A 16,461-nucleotide genomic window follows, 5' to 3' on the forward strand; every position below is an offset into this window, starting at 1 on the left:
TGGAGACTGTCATGGAACAGCCAGCTACAGGAGCTCAGGGCAGCTGAGAAGTCTGATCCCAGACTGCGCAGACATTCAGGTAAAATGAGGGGAAAAGCTCCATTCCAGCAAACTGAGCTCCAGGGTACAAGAAAGACAGTCCTCCAGCAGAAGGAGGGAGACCAGGAAGGCAGTGATTGTGTAAAGCCCTTGTAAAATGAACAAACTGTTGCACAGACCTGACAGGATGAAGCAAGAAGGGCAAACAGCTACTTAAGCTAACTATATTTGTTCTTGTGATGACGTTGGTATTTAAATTGATCGTAAATAGACTCAGGCTGGAAATGAGAAGATGGATCCTGACCATTGAAGGTTAAATCCTAGAGTGGCCTTTCAACAAGAATTACTGGGACAAGAAACAAAACTAGTTCAAGATGGAGCGGGAGAAATGCAGAAATGCACAAAAGGACTATGAAAAGCATCTCTGTGCGAGACAGACAAGATGCAGTAACCCAGAGACAATACCTGAGCAAAGCCCTTTCCTTAGCAAATCCTGGGCATTCACAGGATGATAGAATGGTTGGCAGGGATGTCTGGATCCACCTGGTCCAACCCCTGCTCAAGCAGAGAAACCCTAAGCAGGGTGCCCAGGACCACATCTAGGCAGCTTTAGAAGATCACCAAGGAGGAGACTCTACAACCTCTCTGGGCAGCCTGTGAGAAGGCTCCAGCACCCTCACAGCAAGGAAGCGCTTCCTAATGTTCGGAGGGAACCTCCTGTGCTCCACTTTGTACACCAGTTTGTCACCTCCCTCAACCTGCTGGCAGCCCTTTGGCTAATACAGCCAAAGTGATACCATACCATCAGCCTTTGCCTAAGGGCACGCTGCTGGCTCATGGCCAGCTTGGTGCCCACCAGGACTCCCAGCGCCTTCTCTGCCAGGCTGCTTTCCAGCTGTGTGCCCCAGCCTCCCCTGGGGCCTCGGCTTGTTCCTCCCCGGGGACAGGACTCTGTGCTTCTCCTTGCTGAATTGCAGGCGGTTCCTGCCAGGTTATTACAGTAGTGCTTTAATAACCATGGACATCACAAGCACAGCTCTGCTCAGGACGTCCAAGACAAGGCAGAGCAAGGCCCTGGAGCCACTCTGCAGCAACCAGGTGACCAGAGTTGCATTTCCAGGAAGATTTTCTGCTTCAGAGGAAAGGAAGCTTCCTCTGAGCCACAGCAAAATCTTTTGGAACCACCCAAAACTCAAACCATATTTCTGAGAGCATTGTCCAAATGCATCAGTAGCTCCTGGCCTCCACTTCATAGCATGGAGAAATGCAGCTTCCCAGTGTCTCCAAGGGACCAGAAGACATATGCAGATGTCCTACCTAAAGAACAGCATGCTTAGAACAGGTGCCTGCAAGCAGCCCCCAGGGCCAGGTGCTGTGCAGGACTAGCAGGAGAGCAGCACAGTATCTGGTGGTACTTCCTGAGCACCCAACAGAGGGCTTGACTGAACCCTGTCCTACACTGATGCTTTTTAGAGATAGGATCGGTGAGATCAGCTGCAGGAACACGTCTCAGGGATCACTTTGTGCCACTCTGCCCAGCTCTTCCCCTACCAGACCAGCTGTGCTCCCATGTCCACATTGCTGTGGAGCTCCTGGACCAACTCCAGCTTGCAAAGGAGCACCCCCTCCCTGCCTTCAGTCACCTCTCAAGCTTCCCCATTTCACACCGGATTTGCTACTCTGGGCAGAACCATTGGCCCATCCCCTGCTGCATCAGCACCGAGCACACAGGGATTGTAGAGGGGACCACTCCTGCTCTCCCTGTGTGCAGAGCTACCTGATTTTCTCATTTCCAGTGAAGCAGTTCAGGCTTCATACTGTGTCCTGCAATTCACACAGGCCCAATTACCAGCGGAAGAGTCACTTTACCCACCCACCACTGCTCCGAAATACAGTAGCCTTCCCCTTTGCAGGCACTGGGACTGCAGCCTGACCTACCCCAGCACCAGGTTCTGCACCAGAGCTGCCTGGACAGGCAGCCCTGACAGCACAACCCAAAACAGACACGAAAGTCTGTGGACAGCAGCACCCTTCCACTGCCACTGATGCCAGGCTGACACGTCGTCCTGTGCAGCACTGAAGGGCCAAAGTCCTTTGCTATCCCAGCCCCGACGCTTGGAAAGCACACTCCCCCTTGACCAAGCTGTTGCCAGGAAATGCACAGCAAAAACCCCTGCAGCTGTGCAAAATATTGGAAATTATCTATAGAACATGAGAAATGAGATACGAAATACAGGAACTCATTCATCCCACAGGATGGATGTCAGGAGCAAACCTGCTGCCCTCCTGATAGCAGGGTCAGGATCCTGCTCCCCATAGCATCATCCCCGCCTTCCCCCTAACATACATGCTCAGAGGAGAAAGAGGAGCTGGGGACACAGGCAGGCAAGATGCTGAGAACCGGGGCAGCAGATGGCACCTCCTCTCACGCTGTCCCCAGCAGTGCCTGAGTCCTTTCCATACACAGCAAAGTCAGCACAGCAAAATCACAGAATCACAGAATCACAAATGATGCAGCTTCCAGCTCTGGCACCTCTCACCTGCTGCAGGAGGACGTGGCACATGAGCAGCAGACACCATGGCCCCATGTCCACTGCACTGAAAGCAAGAGAGGGTGCTACAGAGGAAGAGGACACCCCCTCCCCAGATGAGCAGGGTTCAGTTAAATGAGGACTTTGATGAGAGAGCAGCTCTGCTGCTGAGCCCTGCCCTGCTCCACGGAAGGGCTGCACCTGGCTCTCCACAGGCGAGCACTCTGCACAGGGCAGGGCGGGGGGGGGCCTCTTTCACATCAGCCAAAAGCATGTGCTAAAAGAGAGAAGAGTGAGTGCACACAGAAAATACCTCACCATAGTCCTGGCCAGTTTTGGCTTGGGCTCCCCACACCATGGTGGTTTGTCTTCCAGGAGCCTGCCCAGGCTCACCCCAAACCTGACAACTCCCACCAGCACCCTGCGGTGAAGAGCCCCACACACACAGAGCTTAACAGCATGTGGCTGAAGAATCCCTCTTCTGGAGGGGGGAACCTGTCAGCTACTGGCTATATTTGTGCCCCATCCTCTTCCCCAGTCCTGCACCAGTAGATGCTGTCCAATCCTCTGGGTCCCTTCATGTCCATCAGATCCACTCCACACCTCACCAACCCCACTGCAGGTTCAGGAGCTGAAGCTGCCTTTACCATGCCCCTTTATGTCACCAAGTACAAACACCACAGCCCTTCCCATGCCAAACACCATGCACCGCCAGGCCTGAGCAGGATGCAACCAGGGCAGGGGAGGAACCTGCAAGGTGGCAGAACAGGGGTGAGGGCAGCACAATGAGCAGCAGGAACACATCAATTTGCTTTCTGGGCACAGAATGTGCCCAGACATCCTTTGACAGGTCCCTTGTTCTGTGCCTTTTTTGCAGGTGCTCTGCCTCCACCTCCAAGGACTGATGAAGTCTGCAGTAGCTCTGATGTCCAGCCCCAGGGAAGCCAGGAAAAGCAGCAGCACAGAGGGCAGAGGAATGAAGACAGCTCTGAGGACAGGAGAACAAAACCAAGCTTTTCACAGAAATCCATGCCTTTTTTCCTCTCACACTTCTTTTCCCAAAGGAGCATCACACGAGCCTGAAGCCTCCAACCTGTTGTATAACACAGCACAACTGCAGCTCAGGGTCTTCAGGGAAACCTCCCCTCTGCCCAGGCTGAACCAGGCACCAGCAGGAACACATGCCCCAGAAAAATGACTGCACAGTGGAGGCAGAAGTTAAGGGGCCACAGAAAGCAGCACCAGGGGAGAGCAGCTCCAGCAAAAACCAACCACAGTCAGTAGCCTTCCTTCCTTCAGGCAATGCCCCAGCAGCATCTCCTCCACACAAAGCAGGCTTTCAGCTGTGACACGTTGCAAAAGCACCTGTTTGCAAAAAGCCGTGGTGAGCCCCAAGGTTATACTGACAGTGAAAGCACAGAGCCTGTTCGGAGAAATCTAGCCAGAGCCTAGACATCAAGACAATCCAGAATTGCCTTTTTAGCACTGGATAGCTTTGCTTCCTCATGTTGGACAGAGGTGAACAACTACAATTAATCTCCTTGACCACCTGGAACATCCCTCTGCCAGAAGTAGTTCTGTTAGAAATTAGAGGTCAAATAACTTGCATCTCCTTCAGCAGACAGAATCTGAACCAAGTCATGTGGGAACTGTACCCTGGTGTCTGAAGCTACCACCTCGAGTTCACACAGCTTAAATCTATAAAAACAGGGGGTAAATGTACATGCAACTGAACCTCCCCTTCTGTTCTTGCTGCAGATCAGTAATGGACCTGCTTCGAGGTTTGAAATATTTATCAGGTCTTCTGAAGTGTGCAGATCTGACAGGCTGAAAGACCTTCAGATTTGACGATTTATGTTCCCGGAGGTGATTCATTCACCAAACAGCATCTATTATATAACAAAGCACTTGAGGAGATCATGAGCATGGAAGCAAGGAGGAAAGCTGTGCACAGAGAAGATGAATGGCAGAGAAGTCCATCCTGACTGCTCCAGAAAAACATCATTTAATTCCTCTCAATTTGGTGGCTTACTGTTCAAAGCCACCTCTTCTGGGAACCAGCCCAGACAAAGGACCAAAGCAGCAACAGCCTGCTTCTTCAAGCACCAGGAGTAGCAACAGATGCAGCAGCCCACTGAGAAGGATTTTAGGAACAGATTTAGCAGAAATTTATTCAAATCAGGAGAACAGCCCCTCTCCAATGAGGAATACAGCCCCTTGGCCGCTCCAAGGGCCTCTCCAAGCACATCCCAAGCCTGGACATGAAGCTGCAGAACCACTGGCCATGCAGCGCAGAGCTGCTGAGCTGGGAGATGTTCCCCATCCCCCCACAACCACTCTGCCCTGGGCATAAGCATGCTGGAGCTGCAGGCGGGTGGGCTGCCACCTCACAGGAACGATGGCAAAGCGAGACAGATGCCCACCCACAGGGCACCAAAATAAGCACAGGCAGCAGTGGCACGTGGATCCAAGAACAGCCTGTGCAGCTAGAAGAGAGATCAGCGGGAGGGAAGAGATGAGCCCTACAGACACAAGGCTCGAGCCCAGAACCTCCAACCCAGCTCAGGGCAGGTGGGCACATCCCGGTCTCAGGCAGAGTCCTGGCCACCTGAGTCTTCTGCAACAGTAGAGCACATACAGTATAGCACTGAGGTCATGTTTGCCTAAGTATAGCTATTTAAGACACAAGTTCCACCTGTACCTTCTTGATGCACCACAGTATTACAGAAAACCGATTACTTAACAAGGTAGAAGTTCTCATTTGTTGCCCAAATTGCTTTTGGCATTATATACTGAATTTTCTGCAATGCCAAGGCATAATAATGCTGTACAGAGATCCTCCTGCAGCTTCCACTGAAGTTGTGACAGCCCAGAGGTCCAGCACTGCCTGCAGTTATTTGTAACTGATACAGAAGGGAATGCAGAACAAGCACTTTGTCTGGGCAGAGTAAGAAAGCAACACCCTGGATACAAAATTGTCATTTGCTATTTTCAGCCTCTATGCTGCCCTGTCCTTCAGGAAGTCTCCACCAGCCACTCTGAAACCTCACTTTCTCTCTCAAGGTCAGAAAGCCATCAGCAGTCCTTCCATCTCCCTTCCACATAGGCCCCATTCCTCCCTCATGTATTGGGTTTGTGTGGCAATGTTTTGGTAGTGGGGGAGCTGCTGGGGTGGCTTCTGTGAGAAGAGTCCAGAAGCTGCCCTGTGTCTAGCCAGCTCCAAAAGGGACCCACTGTCAGCCAAAGCTGAGCCAAAAAGCAAGGTTATGCCTCTGGGAGAGGCCAAGAGAGACAAGAGGATTTCTGCCTGTATCTATCTACTGCACAACCAGCAGCGCACAGAGCAGCCACACACAGGCCCAAGCCCTGCAGAGACACAAGCAGATCCCAGCTCACTCACTCTCATCAGGGTTAGGCGAAGCAAGAATGGCACTGTGCTTCCTCTTCACTTCCTCCACGTTCTCTGAGATTTTATCAATGAACCCTCGAATTTCTTCTACCTGTGGAGACAGAAAAGAACAAGACAGGTATCCTGTGAGAGGCCTGGACTTTTGGAAAGGGGCATGATTATTAAACCCTATCCAAAAACAACCATGGTATGGCTGAACCACAGCAAACATCCTCCTGGACAAATATTTTCCATCTGGATTCTTAAACTGTAGGACTGATGTGAAATCAGACAACTTTCCATATCACAGCAACCAGCTTTGCAGTCAGAGCAAGGTAATATAGACTGTGTTTCCCATATGCTTTGTCATACACTAAGAAACTTGTAGGGTATATCCAAATGAGCATCAGATCTATGAATTTCCAGACTCAGCATTTCCAGCATGGAGTGTGTTGTTCAAGTTACATAAGCCAGGATTCTTCCCAGCTCAGTCACCCAGCTTCAGGGGCTGAGAAGTCTGTTTTGAGCCTCACCCCAAATAGTAGGGAAGCCAAATGATACTGTGCCTCTCTGTACTGGCATTTTCCCTGCACTATAAGAAAACATGCCAGCATCATGGACACTGAGAACCTGTACTTGTGCCTTCTGCCTGCCAATCTGCACACACTCCAACTCCATCTTTTTCTTTGACTCATACCACCACTTTGCTCATCTTCATCCATCTGTATGTCATATTTTTCATTCCACACTCCATTGCCTGCACAGATACATTTTTACACCCCCTACACACATGTCATACTAAAGGTATGCTAAAAATCCACATGCATATCTTACAGCCACCCACATGCCAGAAAACAACCTCATGTTTGGTAATGAGAGGCACAAAATTACATCAATCCCATGCAGAAATTTTTACTCTGCAGAGGTGCTTTCTGGAGATATTTTAGAAACTGTTTGATTTCATGGCAGTCTAGAGGCATGCACACTGCAACAAGAAAGCCTCCTACAATGCAGCCTGTGTCCACAGGCTCCCACACTACCACTTGGTGGTTAATTGCCTCAGCTGCCCTGTTGGTTTCTACAGGAGCAGGTGGAGCAGCAAAGCAGCCCTTGGGTTAGGTACAACACAACAAAACAGCCTCAGGTCTGCATGGAAGCCTGGCTCCCACTAGTCACTGCTCTCAGTGTAAGCCCTGAGAACCCAGAGCCTGAGCACCACCTGAGAGGCATCAGCCAAGGCACAACACCCATACCTGCACTCAACTGCTACCTGCCTGCCATGGGAACCCATATCATTGACACACAGTCTGCTCCAGCATTTACAGGAAGTTTTGAACTGGTGTCAGAGCTGCACTGGAAAAACAAAACTCACCTGTTCAAAGAACTCATCCATGAAGCGGTCCCGGTCCACACTAACAGTGACTTCATCATCATCATCACTATCCTTCGCCTGCAACAAGATAGGAAGAAGTATCAACAAGTGCTTCCTGCAAATCTTGCAGATCCATTTCAGGAGATTATCTTGGGTGAATTTTCCTCTTCACCTTGCTCACTTGCTCCTGTGAGCTGGGACAAACACCAGTGAGAGAGGCACTACCACATCAGAGCACTGCAGGGAGACCAGAAGAGTAGATAACATCCAGCTCCAGCAAAAACAGTACAATGAAAAGTACCGCTGCAGCTGGCTGTCCCACCACTCGGCCTTCTGAGTCAAGCATGGAAGATTTATGATACCTACACATTTACAGCATACCTGAAGGGAGAACTTTATGTGCTCATTGAGCTATTCCCAGCTGTGCATGAGCACAATGGCTCCACAAACAGCAGTGATGAGAAAACACAACAGATGTTAGAATGTAGGAAAGAAGGGATGGAACAGAAAATACATCAGAACTAGTAAAACCACAGCAGACAAGTGACGGGGTGTCCTTGAGAGGGGTAGGAGCAGAATGTGTGTCACTGTCACCTCACATCCCAAGAAGGCAGAGAACACAAGCTTGCAGTGGGAAGAAAAATTAGTCTTGATGTCCTCTGTGTAAGGAGACACTTAAAAGATAACATGTAAAGCCAACAGATGACAGATGGAAATGGAAAATAATTGGGTAGAAAAGTTTCTTATTACTCTGTCTTCACTAGAGAGAAATAGCCAGTGGAAAGGATAAAATTTAAGATCATAGAATCATAGAATGGCCTGGGTTGAAAAGGACCTTAAAGATCATCTAGTTTCAACCCCCCTGCTCTGGGCAGGTTTGCCAACCACTAGAGCAGGCTGCCCAGAGTCGCATCCACCCTGGCCTTGAATGCCTCCAGGGATGGGGCATCCACAACCTCCCTGGGCAACCTGTTCCAGTACCTCACCACCCTCTAAGTGAAAAGCTTTCCTAATTTCCAACCTAAATCTCCCATCTTAGTTTAAAACCATTCCCCCTTGTCCTATCACTATCAACACATGTAAACAGGCATTCCCCCTCCTGTTTATATCCTCCCTTCAAAGGATGGAAGGCTGCAGCTGGAAGGCTGCAATGAGGTCTCCCCGGAGCCTTCTTTTCTCCAAGCTAAACAAACAATTTCCTCAACCTTTCTGCATAAGAGAGGTGCTCCAGCCCTCTGATCGTCTTAGTGGCCCTCCTCTGGACCCGTTCCAAGAGCTCCACATCCTTCTTATGCTGGGGCCCCCAGGTGGGGTCTCACAAGAGTAGACGGGGATAATCACCTCCCTCTCCCTGCTGGCCACCCCTTTTTTGATGCAGCCCAGGACACAGTTGTCCTTCCAGGCTGCAAGCGCACACTGCTGGCTCATGTCCAGCTTCTCATTCATCAGGACTCCCAAGTCCTTCTTTGCAGGGCTGCTCTTAAGTTCTTCTTCTTCCAGTCTATATAAATACCTGGGATTGCCCCAGCCCCAGTGCAACACCTCAAGTTGAACCACATTAGGTTATCATAGGCCCACTTCTCCAGCCTGTCCAGGTCCCTCTGGATGGCATCTTTTCCCTCTGTTGTATTGACTGCACCGTCAGCTTGGTGTCATATGCAAACTTGCTGAGGGTGCACTCGATTCATACAATCGTAGAATTCCACCGTCTGTGTCATTGATAAAGATGTTAAAGAGCACTGGACCCAAGACCGACCCTTGAGGGACATGACTTGTGACTGGCCTCCACCCAGACATAGAACTGTTGACCACAACAACCCTTTGGCTGCGACCAGCCAACCAATTCTTTATCCACCTAAAACAGAGGACTGTCTTTACTCATCTAATAATTGTCACACATTTTGTCAGCTGTTACCCAGGCACTCAACACTCTTTGGCCACTCCACATCTGCAGCGACCTAACCAATACAGTCAGTAGACTTTGAAGAATTCCTCTTACACTGAAGAATGTCAGATGAACTGCCTATTTTTTCCCCCTAAAATTATCTTTTCAACCTAGGATGACTGATTTGGGTGGATTCTTCTAGAGAAGGTCCCAGCTTTCATTCTTGCCACTGCTCATGGCACCTTTTGCTTTGGTAACCAGTTCATGAAAGGCATATTCACAAACATAAAGATCTGAGAGATACTGAGATCACATGAAAATCTCATCTTGACAAGTAAAAACAGGAATGTTGCTGCCCAAACCCAGTATTCACTCTGTGGGCATGAAGAGGTGTGTAGTGTCCCCCAGGGCTCAGTACTGGGGCCAGTTTTGTTTAATGTATTTATCAATGATCTGCACAAGGGGATTGCATTGGGTTTATGTGGCAAGGTTTTGATAGCAGAGGGGGTTGCAGGGATGGCCTCTGTTAGAAGACTCCAGAAGCTGTCCTGTGCCCAGCCAGCTCCAAAAGGGACCTGCTGATGGCCAGAGTTGAGCCAGTGAGCAAGGTTGTGCCTCTGTGAGAGCAGATTTAAGGAAGAGAAAAAGAAAAAGAAAAAAACAAAACTGCTGCACAACAGCAGCTGGGAGAGAGAGGAGTGAGAAACAGCCTTGCAGACCCCAAGGTCAGTGCAGCAGGAGGTGCTCCAGGCACGCAGCACAAGTTCCCCTGCGGCCCGTGGAGAGGCCCCTGGTGCAGCAGGCTGTCCCCCTGCACCCATGGGTCCCACGTGGAGCAGATCTCCACACTGCAGCCTGTGGAGGAGCCCCCAGTGGAGCAGGTGGATGTGGCCTGGAGGAGGCTGCAGCCCATGGAGAGCCCCCGCAGGAGCAGGCCCTGGGCCAGAGCTGCAGCCCATGGAGAGGAGCCCATGCAGGAGCAGGGGCCTGGGGCGAATTGCCACCCATGGGGTACCCGTGCTGGAGCAGTTTGGTCCTGGGGGATGGACCCTGTGGTACAGAGCTGTGTGGGAGCAGTTCTTGAAGAGCTGCTGCCTGTGGGCAGCCCCCACAGGCTCAGTTCAGGAAGGATGGTATCCTGTGGGAGGGCCCCCACAGGGAGCAGGGGCAGAGAGGGACCGTGAGGGGCGGCAGAGACAAAGCATCAAGGACTGACCTCAGCCCTCATTCTCCATTTCCCTGCACCACCCAGGGGAGGATGTAGAAGAGGGTGGATGGGGGGAAGATGTTCTTAGCTTGTTTTGAGTTTCTCACTGCTCTAATCTGTTAGTGATGGGTAATAGATTATATTAATCTCCCTGTGCTGAGTCTGTTTTGCCCATGATAATAATTGTTGAGTGATTTCCCAGTCTTTATCTCAACTCTTGAGCCCTTTACATCATATTTTCTCCCCCATTTGCTTTGAGAAGGGTGAGTGAGAGAGCAGTTGTGGTAGAGCTCAGCCGCCCGGCTGGGTAAAACCATCCCCAGGAGTCAAGTGCACCCTCAGTAAGCTTGCAGACAACACCAAGTTAGGCAGGAATGCTGACCTGCTCAAGTGTAGGAGGGGTCTGCAGAGACACCTGAATATGCTGGAATGATGGGCTGAAGCCAACAGTATGAGGTTCAATAAGGCCAAGTGCCAGGACCTGCACTTGAGTCACAACAACCCCACGCAACACTACAGGCTGGGGGAAGAGTGCATGGGAAAGCTGTCTGGTGGAAAGGGACCCGGGGTATTGGTTGATAGCCAGCTAAATATCAGCCAGCAGTGTGTTCAGGTGGCCAAGAAGGCCAACAGCCTCCTGACTTGTATCAGAAATTGTGTGGCCCCCAGGACTAGGGAAGTGACTGTCCGCCATACTTTTCTCTGGTGAGGCCACATCTCAAATACTGTGTTCAGTTTTGGGCCCCTCCCTAAAAGAAGGACTTTGAGATGCTGGATCATGTCCAAAGAATGGCAAGGAAGCTGGTGAAGGGTCTAGAGAACAAGTTTTATGAGAAGTAGCTGAGGGAACTGGGGTTATTTAGCCTAGGGAAAAGGAGGCTCGAGGAGACCTTATCACTCTCTACAGTTACCTCACAGCAGCTTGTAGCAAGGTAATGATTGGTCTCTTCTCCCAAGCAGCAAGTGATAGGACAAGAAGAAATGGCCTCAAGTTGCACCACGGGAGGTTTATGTTAGATATTAGGAAAAAATGTTCACCCAATAACTAAAAGCCAGTCACCCTTACCTCATTCCCTGGAAAGGTGATGAAACAGCTAATCCTGGAAACCATTTTCAGGCACATGAAGGAGAAGAAAATCATCAGGAGTAGTGAGCATGGATTCACAAGGGGGTAGTCATGCCTGACCAACCTGATAAGCTTCTATAACGAAATGACCAGCCTGACGTATGATGGAAGAGCAGTGGATATTGTCTATCTAGACTTTAGGAAGGCCCTTCACACTCATCCATTAGATCCTCAAGTATCTATGTTGATGTATGGGCTGGAAGGACAGACAATGAGGTGGGTTGAAAACTGGCTGAATGGCCAGGCACAAAAGGTAGTGATCAGTAGCACAAAGCCTAGCTGGTGGCCAATAACTACCAGTGTACTCCCAGGGGTCCATACTGGGTCCAGTCTTGTTTGACATCTTCATTAACAGTCTCAGTAATGGAGGACAGTGTACCCTCAGCAAATTTGCAGGTGACACTGAACTGGGAGGAGTGGCAGATACAACAGAGGACCATGCTGCCATCCAGAGGGACCTGGCCAGGCTGGAGAAACAGGTGACAGGAACCTCCTGCAGTTCAGCAAGGAGAAGCGCAGTCCTGCCCCTGGGTAGGAATAAGCCCAGGCCCCAGGACAGGCTGGGGCACACAGCTGGAAAATAGCCTGGCAGAGAAGGCCCTGGGGGTCCTGGTGGGCACCAAGCTGGCCATGAGCCAGCAGCGTGCCCTTGGGCAAAGAAGGCTGATGGTATCCTGGGCTGCATTAGCCAAAGTGCTGCCAACAGGTTGAGGGAGGTGATCCTTCCTCTCCACTCAATGTTGCACCTAGAGACCTGTATCCAGCTCTGAGTCCCCCAGGACAAGTGAGACATGGAACTACTGCAGAGAGTCCTGTGAAAGGCCACAAAGATAATTAAGGGACTGGAGCACCTGTGCTATAAGGAGAGACTGAGAGAGCTGGGACTGCTCAGCCTGGAGAAGAGCAGGCTCAGGGGGACCTCATCAATGTACATAAATATCTGAAGGGAGGGTGCAAAGAGGACAGAGCCAAGCTCCTTTCAGTGATGCCCAGTGTCAGGACAAGAGACAATGTGCACAAACTGGAACACAAGAGGTTCCCTCTGAGCATCAGGAAACACTTTATTCCATGAGTGATCAAGCACTGTCACAGGCTGCCCAGAGAAGCTGTGGAGTCTCCCTCCTTGAAGATCTTCAAAAACCACCTGGACATGGTCCTGTGCAACCTGCTCTGGGTGGCAGACCCAGGTTGGACCAAATGATTTCCCGAGGTTCCTTCCAGCCTCAACCAGCATGTGATTCCATTTCCTGAAGCCTGGAATTCAAGAGCTGTTCATCTGGACTTCTACACCTCCTTCCTGCAGCAGCCAGAGCTGGGCCCTCATGACCCAGGCTTGGCAGGCACAAGTTGCCTGCACAGTCAGCCTGGGACATGGTGAAAGCCACCAGAACAGGAATGGGTGAATCCATTTAGATTTTGATGGAGCTGGTCAAGATTAAGCTGAGGATGAGCACCTAGAGCTCACTCTTGCTCTGACTTGGACTCTTCCCTGTGCTGCTGCTTTGCTGTAAAAATACACCATTGTGCTAAAAGTATGGACCCAGAGAACAAGGTCTACAGCCTGCTGCCTGCACATGTTCTGGCTACCAGGCAAGCCTTTACCCATCTTAACTTGGTGAGAGCCCAGAAGCCCCCCACAAGGTAATGTCCTTTGCAACAAGCAGTATCCAGCTTCTTCCCTGAAGTTTTTCCACTTTCAAAATTCAATAGTTCGCTCTTGCATCAGGGAGTAGAGGTATATGCAAACCTCCTCCACTCCACACACACAGACATTGCTGTTCCAAGTGGTACTGTGCAAGTGGTCACAGCTCCCCATGGAGCCAGGTGCACCCAAGCCTGCACAGCCAAAGAGCATGCCAAAAAGCATCAGGCCCTGCTCCATGTGATAGAAGACAACCCTGATAGCACCAAGGGGCACGTGGTGCCAAGCATGGAGCTGGGGCTCCCTGGGGACACACTCCCAGGGTTGCTACTGAGCTGAGGCCAGGGCCGGGGCCACACTTTCTGCTTCAGATTTGGCTGCCATACAGGACCTGTTTGGTTCCCACAATGGAGGGCAGCTGACCTCCTCCCGACCCATCAGCAGCACCACTTGTGCAAATTCCTCTGAATTCCTCACAGCAGTTGCCCAGAAAGCCCTATCACAGGATCAGCTTGCAGGAGAAGCTAGCCCAGCTCCCTTGGAGGTGAGGGAAGAAGGCTCCAGCAGCCAGAGCAGCAGTGCAGCATGGGGGCTGCATCCAGCAGCGACCATGAAGCCCTGGATCCAGAAGCAGGATTTGGGCATGGGCTCTATGAAACCCCAACGCCACTAAGCAGCCAGACCACAACCACCTACTCTGAGTACCTCTGAGCAGGATTGGCACCTGGCATCCTCTCCTCCCTCTATCCCTCTGCTATTGCTGATCCAACCTCGCCCCAAACCCTCATTAGTAAACTAAAGGGTACCACCCTCAAGCTTCCCAGCTCCATCACCGATTGTACTATTCATTAATTTGACGCTCCAAGCAAAGCCAGCACATCCCTTGCAGCTGTACGCCAAAGTCTGCAGACCTGCTGCAGCCCTGGGGAGTGGCCACCCTGAGACCTCAGCCTCAGCTAGCCCCTGCCTTGGCACTGCTTGAAAACCAAAAATGGAAAAATGCAAACAAAAAGATAAATACGTTTTTCCTTTTCAAATATCATCCATGCCCAGTGGCAGCCTCGCATGAGCCCTTCCACCTCCATGCACTGTGCAGTCACCTTCTCCCCAGAAGGTGACCGAGGAGGTTAAAAAGCATTATCTCTAAAAGCTACCAAAATCCTTTGGATCCACGTTTGCATTTTGGTTTACATGTGACTAGAAATACTGCTTGGTTTGTGCCATGCTTCATTTTCAGCATCGACTGTCTGACTTTAATTAAGACAGACTGCACTGCCAGCACAGCTGGCTGCTGGGGGAATCCAAAGCCCAACATACAGGCAGTGGCAGTCTCATACCCTTTACTCCTACACAGACCAAGGGTCAGTTTGTCAGAAGATCTCCATCTGGGCACACAAAAACGAGTGCGTTTTCTGCCTTCTTTGTGCTGGTGTTATCCTAAGCAGCACAAATGTCATAAGTTCCCATCTACACTCTCCCTAGGGATCTCAGAAATACAAAATGCAACCAGATCCAGGGGACACAAGCACCAAGTGGCAGAAAACACACCCCTGGTCAGGAAGCCGAGCCTCCAGTGTCAACACTGCCCCAGGCTCATGGCAGCCTCCTTCCCACCACGCTGCCCAGACTCTCCTGCCAGTAAGGTCATCTCTGTTGGCCACTGCAGCCAGTAGCAAGACAGTCTCAGCACAGAGGATTTCATCTATGGGGTTTCTTCCTCATTAACTCAGTGCAGTTGTTATGCTGATGGACAGTGTTTTGTGGAACTTTCTCACAGTAGGGTTGTTACTCCAGTTAACCTCCTGCACCATTCAGCCCCTTCCTTCCCCAGTCCTACCACTCCTTTTCTGTGTTCTTTCCAATTGGGCTGGGTCTTTCTACCTCCATGCCATAAAGCACACAGATGCTTTTTACCATGGGGCTGGCTCATCCCTGGACCTCCCAGTGCACAGCCTGCTGGCCCTCTGCACCATGACATGCCACCACCACAGTTAGTTGTCCTGACTGGAGATTTCCCTCGCAGCATGGGGGTCACATGCTGCAGCCCAGACTCAGTGTACAGCACCCAAAGGCTCTGCATACTGGGCAGCTTTGTCAGATGCCATGTGTCCTGTCCACGGCCTGTCCACTCCCAAGCATACCCAATGCACCCGCCATCCATCCAGAGCACCCACCCTTCCAGGGCCATCAGGACATGCATGTTGGGAAGCAGGAGCAAGCTTCTACAGTCCCACACAGGGAAATCCATCTCCATCACAGCTTCTTCTGAACCTTTCCACATTTTTTTTGTTTTCATTCCAAGAGTATCTTAATTCTCAGGAATTTTTAGCCCTTTACCGAAGCCTGTGAGGAAAGCATTCCCTATCACTAATTTTAAGTGCAGACTTCCAATGTGACCACACAGGCTACAGGATACTAACAGAGGAGGAAACACTGAAGGTTAACATGCTTCCTGCCTAGATGCCCATTCCTCATTGCCACTAGCCTATCTCTTCCATATCTGGAATGGTCCTGGCTCATTGCACACAGGAGGCTATGTTCCTGCCTGTTCTCATCACACCCTGCTGATCACTGGATCCTGCCATTTGTTAGGCCAATAAATCCTGGACGAAAACAACACACAACCCAAAGAGAGGGCTTCTGGCAAAGCCACGCACAGCCTTGTTAAAGGCCCTTTTATTTTCAAATCACCTTCTCCCCTCCTGCACCACAGTGTTGATGCATAGGCAGCATGATGGTGGTTATCTAGGCCAGGTGCTGCCCTACTGTGCACATGGAAAGCAGCACAAAAGCCCGGCTGGGGGCCCTGCAAAGAGGAAATTACAAGGATGGAGCCTGATGGCAGGAAAGGCATGTGTCACTACTGTGAAGTCACTGCAGGCTGGATAAGGGCACCATCTGTTCAAACCACATCACTGGAAATACCCTCAGTGCTATGCCACGTCTAATACACGATGTCCAGCTGTTTCCCTGCCCCACTGCCTTCAGCCCAAAAGAGAACCAAAGAAACTTCCCCATAAGAAACATTACCAAAAGCTGCCACAAACAGACCCCTAGTGCAGGCATCCCGGATTCTCAAAGCCATGGTCAGTAATCTCGAAAGCTCTGGTCTAGGTCAATGCTACCTGCAGGCTGCACTCACCACCAGCAACAAACAATTCATTGCCTTAAAAAGTCCAGTCAAGCAAGGAACACATGTTCCCAAAGCCACACAAGTACTCTGTGCATGCTACTGCTGCTTCACCCTGCTGTAACAACCACCCACCCAACT

The 16,461-nt window shown here is 50.7% G+C and overlaps 1 protein-coding gene across 4 annotated transcripts in view; it reads right to left on the reverse strand.

The window, feature by feature from the left end:
* The window catches only part of STX1A (syntaxin 1A), a 109,460-nt gene that overhangs the window by 76,716 nt on the left and 16,283 nt on the right, over window positions 1-16,461 (reverse strand). For all 4 annotated transcript variants that reach the window (XR_014318889.1, XM_082776610.1, XM_082776609.1 and 1 more), the window contains exons 2-3: window positions 7,331-7,408; window positions 5,971-6,070 (exon numbers count right to left, since the gene is read on the reverse strand). Coding sequence is in view for 3 of the 4 variants with exons in the window: in XM_082776610.1 (XP_082632736.1) it covers window positions 5,971-6,070; window positions 7,331-7,408 (178 nt within the window). In the remaining variant the exon portion in view is untranslated. The remainder of the gene's footprint in view (window positions 1-5,970; window positions 6,071-7,330; window positions 7,409-16,461) is intronic.

This window comes from Aythya marila (assembly GCF_965140915.1).
Source record: "Aythya marila genome assembly, chromosome: 20".
NCBI classification, from domain to species: Eukaryota; Metazoa; Chordata; class Aves; order Anseriformes; family Anatidae; genus Aythya; species Aythya marila.